The sequence below is a fragment of the Melitaea cinxia genome, chromosome Z, assembly GCF_905220565.1.
Source record: "Melitaea cinxia chromosome Z, ilMelCinx1.1, whole genome shotgun sequence".
NCBI lineage: Eukaryota > Metazoa > Arthropoda > Insecta > Lepidoptera > Nymphalidae > Melitaea > Melitaea cinxia.
This window is the reverse complement of record NC_059424.1, coordinates 17,601,318-17,614,493: the sequence shown is the minus strand read 5'-3', so window position 1 is coordinate 17,614,493 and position 13,176 is coordinate 17,601,318. Positions and strand designations below refer to the sequence as shown.

General features: G+C 30.9%; 1 protein-coding gene and 1 long non-coding RNA gene across 2 annotated transcripts; one reads left to right on the top strand and one right to left on the bottom strand.

The window, feature by feature from the left end:
- Positions 1-5,834: 5,834 nt before the first annotated feature.
- On the top strand, positions 5,835-12,618 carry LOC123668416 (histone chaperone RTT106-like). Its single transcript, XM_045602150.1, has 3 exons — positions 5,835-6,146; positions 12,056-12,257; positions 12,330-12,618. Exons 1-3 carry the CDS (start codon positions 5,854-5,856, stop codon positions 12,603-12,605), a joined length of 771 nt encoding a protein of 256 aa, XP_045458106.1. The 5' UTR covers positions 5,835-5,853; the 3' UTR covers positions 12,606-12,618.
- Positions 6,888-10,274, bottom strand: LOC123668417. Its single transcript, XR_006745579.1, has 4 exons — positions 10,121-10,274; positions 9,806-9,878; positions 8,826-9,065; positions 6,888-7,137 (listed from the first exon to the last, which is right to left on the bottom strand). It is a non-coding gene; the product is annotated as an uncharacterized LOC123668417 (long non-coding RNA).
- Positions 12,619-13,176: the final 558 nt, after the last annotated feature.

Sequence of the window (13,176 nt, the reverse complement as noted above, 5' to 3'; positions counted from 1 at the left end):
TTCCAACATCCTTCCACGACTTGCCAGTAAAGACGATAGCGGTATCATCGGCATAGGAGATGATCGTTCCCCCGACGTCCCGTAAGTTACAGAGGTCATTTATATACACCAGGAAGAGCGTCGGACCAAGAACACTTCCCTGCGGTACCCCATATAGAACGGTTTCTTCATCACTTATGAAATTATCAATTTTTACCATTTGAGTTCTATCAGATAAATAACTTCTAAAAAGAGACAAAGCGACACCACGTATTCCTATATTCTCTAGCCTCTGTACAAGGATTGGGACAGATACGGTGTCAAATGCTTTTCTTAGGTCTAAAAACACGGAAAGACACTTATTGCCTTTATCTACTTCCTTGACGATCATCGTTGTAAGGGTTATAATAGCATCTTCGGTTGATAGGTGTCTCCTGAAGCCAAACTGGGCGTCGGATAACACATTAAATTTATTTAAATAATTTAGAAGTCTTACATTTAGTATTTTTTCTACTATTTTTGAAATGACATTTAGTACAGAAATTGGCCTATAGTTGTTTACGTCAGATCTGTCCCCACCCTTGTACACGGGAGTCACTATCGATCGTTTAAGTATTGTAGGAAAAATACCAGCACGGAAGCAGAGATTAGTCAAAGTTGTTATGTGTGGGACAAAAAAGTCTCTAGCGTTCTTTATAAATTTTGTTGTGATACCGTCCCACCCAGGTGCACTATTCGAATCCAGACCCATAAGAATGCGGAAAACCTCACCCGGATCGGTATCAAGCAAGACGAAAGAGGATAAACTAGCTGATTGTGCACCAGCAATGGTAATATTATTTAATGAGTTCCCAACCCGTTTATTTATAGACTCAGCTAAGTTTTTACCAATATTAATGAAGTAGGTATTAATGTAATTGACTGAAGTTTGGGGTAATGCAGTTATGTTTAACAATTCTAGATTCGAAGCTTTATTAGCTTTGTATTGAACAATGTCATTCACGTAAAGGGAGGGGAGGGGGTAGGCAACTCTCACTAAATCTCACCTAAGGAGAGGAGTAAGTGGTCTAAACTAATCGAAAAATTGATCACGTAATTCATGGATGCCCCCTAACGTGCTCTGCAAGGCACGGTGGGGAGACCCACAAGGATGATATCCAAACCGGAAATAAATATTTTTACAAACACAAATATACATTCCTAGCGGGAATCAAACCCGGAAACCGTCGGTGTTTAGGTGTCTACACAACTACACCAGAGCGATTTTTATGTATTATTTAAAGTACATGTATCAAAAAATGTAATCATATCAGTTGACTATTATCTATAACACATGCATTAGGTTGCCTATCTTAGGAAAAGACAACAATGTGTTTTTTTTTTAATTTTCCTTTGTAATTTAATACCTCACGATTAGATCCACTCTGTATATAGTAAAATCAACTCACTGCTAGCCTCATTTTTCAACGTCCATCAATGTCTGGCTGCCAAGGTGCTAGAATGCATTTTGATTTCATCTAGATAACAAGCTTACTTATACAAAAATCAGTAAATCAGTAAAATATGTAGTACGCATCGCGACCATTACTATATTTAGAAATAACATACAAATGTCCTCATATTTTCGTAGAGAAAGAATAGTCAAGATCTTTAATGTTTTTAACATAATTCATTAAGGCTCATATGGACACTTGGAATATTTACTGACCAGAGGGACACACTTGAAAACAGTATTTTATAGCTGTGGTCTTTTGTAAGGAATTTCTCCAGTCATTTCTCCAGGCATTTTCTTCTGTGTCCTATTCCAATTCTGGCTCATTATTTATATATATTAGCATTTTTTTTTCATCTAATTAGATACTAACTAAAAAATAATACAACCATGTATCCAGTAGCTCTCAAAGAATAGGGACAACGAATTAGTTTTTAATGTACATATTGTACAAAAATAGTAATAAGTCAGAGAAAAGTGTTTTCGTATTTTATAGTACAAAGTTGTAACAAAATATTTTTGGTTGTATTGTTTGTAACTGGCTGGCTTAGTGAGAGTAACACAAAATTGATTTAGGTGTTTTCAGTCAGGAAATTTTGATGGCTAAGATGCATTTCGCTCTGGTTGCCTAGTTATAGATAAACGTAACGACGTTTTTAAAACAGTGGAGCTAGATCGACATTTGAGTCTTTAAAAATCTGAGAATTGACCATAAAACAGTCTTCTCCCTTTGAAAAAGCCTGGCTATACAAAAGCTTGATATGATCGCCACATGAAATCACTGAAAGAAACCTAATGGACCGTGTACACATTCGCGATTCTCACTTAAGACGTATCCTTGGAAACTGAAGAATATCGAATCATGTTTGAAAAGATTAATCACTAATGACGAACTGTGGATCACCTACGATAAGAATATACGAAAGAGATCGTGGTTAAAGGACGGTCAAGCTGGACAATCGCGAGACCCGGGTTGTCACGCAATAAGGTAGTGTTGACTGTATGGTGAGATTGGAGGAGTATCAGTCAGCAAAACCATTGATTCGGATTTATACTATAAACAGCTGTTGAGACTCAAGCAAGGAATTGACAATAAACGGCCGGAATTGATCAACAATCAAAGGGTGATCATATATCACTATATCGCCCAACCACATACGTCTTTAGCCACTCAACGAAAATTGAGAGAGGCCATAAAGCCCCAATCTTGCACCATCAGATTTCCGTCTGTTTCGGTATCTTCAGAATTCTTTAGGTAGTTAGTGTAAAGTTAACATCAAAAGGAGTTTGCTTGCTTTTCCTTTTCCTTTACTTGTTGCGGTTTTTGTAATCATGTCACTAGGTACGAGATGGTGACAAGTTATTGAACAAAGTAAAACACATATATTACAATTAACGTAAATCCATTTTGCTAAATTTTACTTCGAATTTATATATAAAATACGAAGAAACTTTTTCCCCGACCTAATAAATGGCAAATGCGCATCTAATACTTATTACAAAAAAAAAAAAACGAAAACTATCGCATTGATAAAATAATGTACAATAACAGCGTACTACTATTTTAAATGGTTTTGTGATAATACAGTTTTCCGCGGTTTTACCCGTGTTCATTTGCTGATTACATTATTCCTAAATTATGCGACCAAATTAAATTCTATATAAAATAAAGTTTATGTTCATAAGATTGACTTGTTGATGAAGTATTTTTCCTTGCTAATAATAATGCAATAATTCATTTTTTGTGGTCATTATTCGTTGCAGAGTTATTTTAAAACTGATATCTTCTAAAATATTAATTGAAATTAAATAAATAAATAAATATCTACACGATACACACACGGTCGTCTGTTCCTAAAGTAAGCAACTTAATGCTTGTGTTATAAGTAACAGCCGACTGGTATAGCTACATTTTTGTCGATAAACATAGTTATAAATAATACATATATAAATATACTAGTTGACCCCGCAAACGTTTTTTGCCATATATCTTATTAACCCCCTTAATCCCCCCCCCCCCTAGAACTTAAGGGTATGAAAAATAGATGTTGTTTGATTCTCAGACCTATCCGATATGCACACAAAATTTCATGAGATTCGGTCAAGCCGTTTCGGAGGAGTTTAACTACAAACACCGCGACACGAGAATTTTATTCTTATATATAAAAATGAATCGCAAAATGTGTTGCTAAGCGCAAAACTCGAGAACGGTTGGACCGATTTCGCTAATTCTTTTTTTAAAATGTTCCTTGAAGTACGAGGATGGTTCTTACGGAGAGAAAAAATTCTAAAAAAAAAAAAAAAATCCTGAAAAAGTCTAAAAACAACACTTTTCTATACTCCCATACAAAAGATTTGTGATAATACTTAAAAGTCACTGTTAGGCGATACGAAGTTCGCCGGGTCAGCTAGTATATTATATAAATAAATATATAATTAAATATATATATAACACCTAGATTTGGGGTGGGAATCGAACACACAACCCCCGGAGCAGAAAGCAGGGTCAATACAAACTGCACCAACGGGCTAGTCAAAAAAAAAATGATGTTAAGAACAGTTGGGTTTTAAAAATACTTGTGACGAATAACGTATTTATTTGGATAAGGACTTATATCATGTCTATAAAATCACCTTCGCAAATAATGAATTATTTTAGAACCAATTTGTTTACTATCAAAAATATTAGTATAATGAGTTAATCTTAAAAGATAGACATATGCTATCTCGGATGGTTTTTTATTACTTTAATGGTTATCAACTTCGTCATACATAATTTTTGGGTAGCTTTAACCGTTTAGGTACGCTGCGCATGTAAAAGAAGCTATAAAAAAAGCTATATTCTTAACATTTTTTATTAATTCTCAGCTCCTATTGGTGTAAGCTTGATATTTATTATAAAGGCTTTAACCTTCCTGGATAAATAGACTATCTAACACAAAAATATTTTTACAATTCGAACCAGTAGTTCCTGAGATTAGAACGTTTAAACAAACAAAGAAACAAACTTTTCAACTATATAAACATTAGTACAAACACATAGTACAAATTTCATTCTCATAAAAAAGAAACAAGCAATTTGTATTATCGATAATAGTTTAGTCACGATTATTTTACACTTCGTCGTCCTTTTAAAATAAACATCTAGAAAAAACTTATTATAACTCGTATGGCACATAGTTCTGCAAGAAACCTGTTCTATAACAGACTATGACTAAATGCGTATTGTTAATACTTACGTAGACTTTAAAGTAAGTACTAGTATATCGTTAAAAATATATAATTTTCTATGTAATCTTTAGTTTCTGTACCTACATATTAAAAACTACTTTGTTTGTTTAGGTATTATTTTTGTGAATACCTAATTCGTTTTTTGGTTTCATTATACACAAATCTTGTCCTGAGAATAAAGGAAAAATAATAAAAAGCCGATGCTGTCGTTCGAAGGCTATTCGCTTATATAGTTATAGGTTATAGGAACTTTTTGGCGTTTCTTTTTTTATAAATTTGGATAGGGTTATTTTTATATCACCTCATAGCATTATTAGAAAATTTATAAATAGGCTGCGGTCATGCGAAATTTTAGAAGGATGTTTGGAAGTATTTTGTGGAAAATTTATTAAGCTGATTGAAATAAAACGTAATACGTAGAGAGCTGGAGATATAGCACAATAAGTAATAGTCTACTTTTAATCCCAACAATCAAATCAATGAAAGAAACACTTCACACAGCTAGTCCTAAAAAATAGGCTGTAAGATAGGATAATAATAATATTTTCAATCGCTTAGCCTGTAATATCTCACTACTGGGCATAGGCCTCTTTCTCCATGTAGGAGAAGGATCAGAGCTTAATCCACCACGCTGCTCCAATGCGGGTTGGCGGATATATTCCCTACTACGAGTAACGATCGTTATCAGGTGTACATGATAACAACAAATGTTTGTCATGTGCGGGGATCGAACCCGCAACCGCCAGCGCAACGGGTACAATCCATGGCTATGTATGCGCGAGAAATGGCATGTGCGAGAAAGTAGATGCAGTTTAAAACTCTTTTCTTGTAGTTTAACTTTACATTTTCTGTTTTTTAAAAATTAAACGGCACGTCTGTTTAAAAACGATATACTCTGAAATTACGGATTAAATAACCGCCAACGCAACAGGTACAATCCATGGCTGTAACCGTTGCGCCAACGCGGCGACATAATATTTTTAATGTGATAATATTGTATTATACTGCAGCGGAGGTAGGGTATTAATTGCACTGGGATGCTACATGGGCTAGAGCCACCCCTGGCCAGTGCTGCAACTTTATGTAAATTAAGTTAATTATTAAACCCAAAAATTACTGTTTTTAGATAATTCCTCACTCTGGCGCCAGTAATGAAAAAAGTGGGTAGTGTACCCACTGGCAAGAATGGGCCAACTGGCCTTGTTGGAAAAAGCATGCCAAAAGTAGGTTTTACTCTTCCTACTAGCGGTAAATTACCTACTATATCATCTGTTCCTGCCAAAAGCTATGCATCATCTTCTTATACGCCTACACGAAACAATAAATCGTCATCATTTGGCATAATATGGATACCAGGTAGAAACAGAAATAAACATAAAGAATCGGTGTATAAGACGTATCAAAATAAGCGAGTCGTGGATCGAGCGCCATCTATGTATAATTTGTAAGTATTACTTCTTTTCGTAAGTTGTTAACTTTTTATTCATCTTAAAGTTATTGCCATTAATAAACCATATTATTATTATATTGTGTACATTAATGCATATTACTTGTTTTGCGTTTTAATATAAAGTGGTCAATTGGTATATTAAAAGTATTGTCTTCAAGACATAACAATGTCTTGTGACTTGTCAGTTGTCACAAATAAAATCCGTAATTCTGTATTAGGATTGCCAGCATATAATAAACCTATTTCATAATTTGAATTACAAATATTAGTCTACGGGACATTGGCGGAATCAGCCGTGCTAGTTGTGCCACTAGGCATTAAACCAATCAATCTATGGAATCAATCAATCAATCGACAAATAATAGTAAAATATGGTTAAAGTTCGTTATCCTATCGGAAATCGATAATAGTGTGGGAAAGGTCAATAAATTAGTCGATAAAATTATCGATACTTTTTGAGCACAGGGTTCTCAATTTTATAAATTTTATTTAAAATAAAAGGCTTTTTGTAAATATATATGTATATTTCAAACTTCTAAAAGAATATGAATCTCATAAATAGGAATTAAAACGAAATACTTATTTCGCGATAAGGTATATACTACTCTTAACCAGCGAAAAAATATATACATTTTAAACAAAAATTAAGGTAATTGTTACAATTAAACATTACAAACATATTATTTTGCCCCAATCACTAGTGTCTCGGTAGACATCACCTGTTATGTCATCGGCTTTATAAAATAAATATTACAACAAATTATTTAACCTAATGTCTCTAGTGTAGGCCGAGAGGAAAATCTCTTTTCAAATTGAAAGTTGTTATACAAAAAAAGTTACATTATTGAAGGCATGTCGATCACAACAGCTAACAAAAAAAATTTATATATTCGTAGATATACTGCGATACATCCCACAGCTATGAGCACACTAGGCCTCTTTTTTCAAGTAGGAGAAGGATCGGAGCTTAATCCACCACGCTAACCTAAACATATTTACAAAACAAATTAAATAGTATCAAATAGTAATTATCAAACAATAACAAACAACATGATTTAAAATATAACAAACATGTTAACAAATAAATTCAATTCTAAAAAAGCGATAGAAATGAAATAATAATAATATATTTATTTCGGAACTAGCCCATATAGTGTTAGTAACAATTTTTCTTATAATCTTATAATCTCGCAAAATAGTAATTATATAAACAATAATTTTAACTGAGATAGGGCACAGCAGGAAATATACTGCTCAAAATCTGGAGCAGCCCGATTGGTGAAGTAACTCGACCTCGAAGAATATCACAGCTAAATAATACTACTTTCAAGCAGTAGTGTTCCTGTGGTGAGTAACGTGACCAGAGCTCCTGGGGCGGATAGGTAGCTGGGGCTGGTGTAACAAGCGTTTATAAGCTACGATAATCGCTTACCATCAGGTGAGGCGTAAGCTTGTTTGCCGACCTAGTTGTATAAAAAACAAACAACATGATATTAAAGATTTCAAACAAATTAAATACTAAAAAAGTGATACAAATGAAATAATCTTACAAATAATAGTTATCAAACAATAACAAAAAAGATGATTTACAAGCATAACAAACATATTTAAAAACAAATTAAAATAAATAAATATGAATAAATATAATATAATATAAATATTATAAACATAGTTGATTTACAAGCATAAAATAAACTTATTTATAAAACAAATTAAAATAAATAAATAAAATATATTATAAATTTTATAACTTAGATGATATTTGATGGATATAGTATACAAATAAACAGTCAAATACTTTCATTTTTATATCATCAGAATGGCCAAGGATTAAATACTCCTCATATAAAAGAATTGTTAATGCCTATCTACAATAACATTCTAACATAATATTAAATAGTTACTGTAATTGTTGAAATTTTCTCTCACAGCCTTTTTATATCTTTAACAGATACAGTAATTTGTACAAACCATGTATGACATTCTTTTCTTATACTACATTAGTGGTTTGCATAGTTTTGTCTTTTGTAAGAGCCTCCTCATTAAATGTCCACACTTTTAATATTGGTTAAAGCATAAGCATTGTTTTTTTAACAATAAGGCTTGAACTTGAACAAGAGCTGTTACATATGTATATTACATATCTGCTTTCAGTGATCTTTTATATATTGACTATGATAAATTTTATTTTTAAAGCTCCAAATACTGATTGTTTGAACTACACGAAATATTAAAATTGTTTTTTTTTTTTTTGTAGACTATTACTACTATAGTTTATTTAAGTAAAGGTGCCCATGTGACGTAAGATGTACGAAAGATGATGAAAGAGCTCACTTAAAGTCACAATGCTAACCTTGCATAGTTATGTTAATATGTACTGATATATTAATGGATTTATAATAGTTAAGTATGAAAGTCTAAACTTAGTAAAAATGTAATCAGAACCATTTATCACATCTGAAAACTACAGTGATGGACTGAGTACATTACACAGAGTCTATAATTGATGCAATTGTACGATGGACCGGCTTCAGCCAAATCAATTTATGTCAGATTTCAGTAAATTTTTACTAGATCTTAAACTTGTTATAGCTTCCACATAAACTGTATGCAAGCTTTATATGATACTAAACTTCTTCATATTTCGTGAGTCTTACTATATTTCATATGTACCTCTATAGCTTTTACGAACTTCTCTGCATACTGTAGTATGATAAATGAGCATTAAGGGGCGCTGAGCTCGTAAAGTGGATTAATAAAGTTGTCATCCATTGTAATATCCCGTATTGGTTGAATACTGAACACTATCAAGTTTATCTAAATTATCAATTACATTTGCCGAAAGCATTTGAAACTTAATCTACTTTTTGTTCAATGACTCAGCAGGAACTTCTTCCGTGTAGGTATGTAGATCTGAAATAAAAAACAGTCAAACATATAATGGTCTATTTAAATTTTATTTAGTCATATATTTGAAACACACATCTATTCTTAAGAAATCTTCAAGAAAAGAAAGGTTACTAGCATCTACTACTTACATTACTAAAACATACATTACTAAAATATTTTTTATACAATTATTGAATAATAATAATAAATATAAACGTTTTAGCAACACTAATAAATAAAAAACACGAAATATATTGAATCAATCCCTCTGTTATTGTCAAATATAGAACATAATTTACGTCAATCCCTTCCTGTCCCATTAAAATTAAGAGTTAAAAACTATTTAAAAGAAATTGAATTCGATCTTTCACCACTTTTTTCACGTCATTATCCTTCTAACTTCCACCTTGGAAAAAATGGCATATAAAATGAAATTTAGACATAGCTAACAAATATCCCTGAGAAACTACCCCTGACTATGTTTTTTTCTGATTCACTATCATCTTTAGCTGCCTTATCGAATAAAAAAATTTATAGACCCTTTAATACAGCTTTGTTATTGATATAATGTGGATTCCTAGTCACCAAGGCATACTGGGGAATGAAAAAGCAGACATGCTAGCTAAAGAAACTACAAATTTACAAGTTTGTAATTTGATAATTTCTAATATTTCTGATTTAAAAAAAAATACCTCAAATACAATGTTAAAAATTACAAGTTGTATAAAACTAAAAATTTCATCTTTTTTGTATGTTGTTCTTACCTAGGACCATTCCTCACAGGAACGTTCTTGTGGAGCAGGAGAGGAGAGAAGACATAAAAGCTGTATTCAGCACCTGAAAAATATTAGCAAAATGTATAAATAACTGTGATTTTTGATAGTAGCTAGAGATAGCTAGAGAAATTTATACTATTTTTTTTTTTTCTTTTACTCGTTCTTCAAGACAAAAATTCTACAAATGTGACAAACAATTACTATATATTTAATTAAAATAAACTATAATTAACATAATAACTATATATAGTTATATAACTATATAACTATAGAATAAACTATATATTTAATTTTTATTCTTACCTAGTGTCTTCTCAAGGAAAATTCTTGTGCAGCTAGAGAGGAGAACACTCCATTCAGCACCTGAAAAATATTAGCAAATAGTTTAAATAGCTGTGACTTCGATATTAGTCAGAGACACACATAAACAACAAAACACAAAAGCCTACAAATAACTGAACAAAATTATCTTTAAAATTATATTAATCCTATAATATGATACATAAAAATTACTATGCAATTATTTAATAACTCTTAATAAGTATTAAGAGTTATTAAATAATTAGAATAATAATAATAATATAAAGATAAGTATCTTTTAGGTTTTCTATGGTGTAAAAAGATAAATCTATCGAAGGAATATCGTTCAATGGTGCCAGCCAATTTATTACATAATTTTTTATTGACATATGACTCACACCAATATTTTATTTGGGCAATTTTTGTATAGGACATGTATGAATTCTACAGTATGCACTGCTTTAGCCTACAAATCAACATCTGAGAATTAATGACAAATAAAATTAATCATTATATATTTATGTAGTCTACATACATAATTTTTAATAGTCTTTAAATTAACACAATTACTACAATTAGTATTGTATAGAATATTTTACTTTATATTGTGTAATAGATCTAGACAAAGTGGTACTAAAAATGCACTTTCGATTCAGTGGTTCTTTGTAGTCCGCAAATGACAAATCTTAGATTTAGCATAAAAGATTTCATGGACTTTTCTAAATTCTTTAAGGGAGTGAAAGTATAAAAACTACTAAACATAAAAATATGCTGTATATTTATGTCTCTTCTGTGCGTTGTTTAATTCTTTAAGGTACTGAAAGTATAAAAGCTATTAAATATAAAAATATGCTATATATTGTCTCTTCTATGCGTTATTTAATTGTAAATCCGTAACTTTACGAAAATGATATTAGACGTGATACGGGAATTATAATTGTGTGGAAAATTATATTTAATTTATTAAAAAATTATATTTAATTTAAATTAATGAATCACTATTTTATACTATTTCTTGTTTAGAAAATATAAAATGCATAACATACATATAACCTGTTTCCTGAAACAAAATTAATTAGTCTAGCATAAGAAAACCATGACTATGTTTAAATACAAACCTGTTGTAAAACTATAGTATAAAATCGAATTTGAATTCAAAATATTGTAAAATTTTAAGACTTCATAAAAAATGAACAAATATTTTACAAACACATGTTTGCACATTTGGAAAATAATAATTTGACTAGTTGACGTTTACGACGTTTCCGACGTTAAAATTTTTCATTTTGACGTGCAATTCTACCAATTTCTAACCAATTTATACAAAAATTTCAGTTTGGTACAGTTTGGTATACAAAAGTATAGTAAATTAAGCACAGAACACTATTACTCCTACCGGAGAAATTAAGTGTCGCCATACGGGTAGGTACGACTAAATAAAAGTTTCGATGTAGTTTCTTTATTTGTTTTGTTTTTATTTTCAATAAATCTTACAAAATAAAAGTCGTGGTTGTTTACTTTATAAATTTTAAAATTCTGATTGTTCATTCAGTTATCAAATTATAACAAACTTTAATTTTCATTTGCAATTATAAAATAAAAACTTTTTAGTGAGCTTATGTTTATTACGAACAAAAATGGAAGAAGACAACTTTGAAACAATCTTAAATAAATGGCGTCGTTTATCTGTTGCGGAACAAACTGAACAAAAAGAATCGGTGGCGTATGCAAGGTGAACCAACGATGCAATAATACGAAAACTGATATTGTATCATTAGTGGCTTTTGTTTACATACATTTATTGTCCAGTCACCAGTTACGAGGCGAAATTTAATATGCTCGCAAGACTTTCTGTCAACGAATTGTGCTTTGAATAATGCCTTTACACGTATACAACAAGTATTTTGAATTTCATATTTAATTATTTTAATTTTCAAGTATGTCGGAAGATTCATCAAGCCAGTCATTTTTGAAGAAGAAAGAAGATGAATCTGATCTATTGGTACCTCAGCATAGTGGTCACATTCCAGTAGCCATTACAGGAGCAGGTGTTATAGCTGCATCAGAACATCCAGAAATAGTGAACACAAATCCCGAAGAAAAGCAAGACTTTATTAAGCGGGACGATGAAGACAGCAAGGTTGTTAAAATAGTCATTAATACATGTCTTGTTCATTTGTAAAAAAATTATATGTATGTTAAAATTTTCCAGGAGGCAGCTGGTGATACAAAAGATGACGATAATGATGATGATGATGATAACGATAAAAAATCTGATAAGGATTACCTTGAAAATGATGAAAGAGAAAAAGAATCTTCAAATAATAAGACAGAAAAGGAAAAATTAGCAGATAATGTTGATAGTGTGTTCCTAAGGTCTCTACCGCCTCATAAAACCAGGTCGACTGCTTCCACCGTTGAGGATGAAGAGTGTGGCATTAAATGCCTTTATTATACTTTGCAGTGTTGCGATTGCGTTCTCATGTAAGCTGCCATTTCATTAGCCATTTCTCACATGTTTAAGGAATAAAGGGTATATTATAGGAAAACACTATAATATAATAAATTTATTCAAATTTAAATATCCATACACTTTTTAAATTAATTATTTATTCATAATTATTGTTTATCAAATGACGATTAAGCAACCATTTTACACATGCCTCATACAAATAATAGTATGTAAATATCTTATTTAATTTTTTACTTTTAACATGTCATATCTTTGTTAATCTTTTACAACCACAAGTTTTCATTATAAATTACTTTATATCATTATAGAACAGAATAACATAATACATATTGTATTCACTATATAATGAAAATAATTCCTTTCTGGTGAGAGGTAGAGAGGGTTCAGTTATGAGTGAAAATGGTGTCGCTAAACCACGTTGAAGTTACTTGGATTTTAATAAATGTAATATTATTATTAGTTGAAACAATTCATTGAAAAATTATTATATTAAAATTGTCAGATCTGAATATATTTAGCATTAACCCACATTGTTATCATAATATATCCTTTGTTCATTTCGTGATACCTATAGTGATGTAAATTA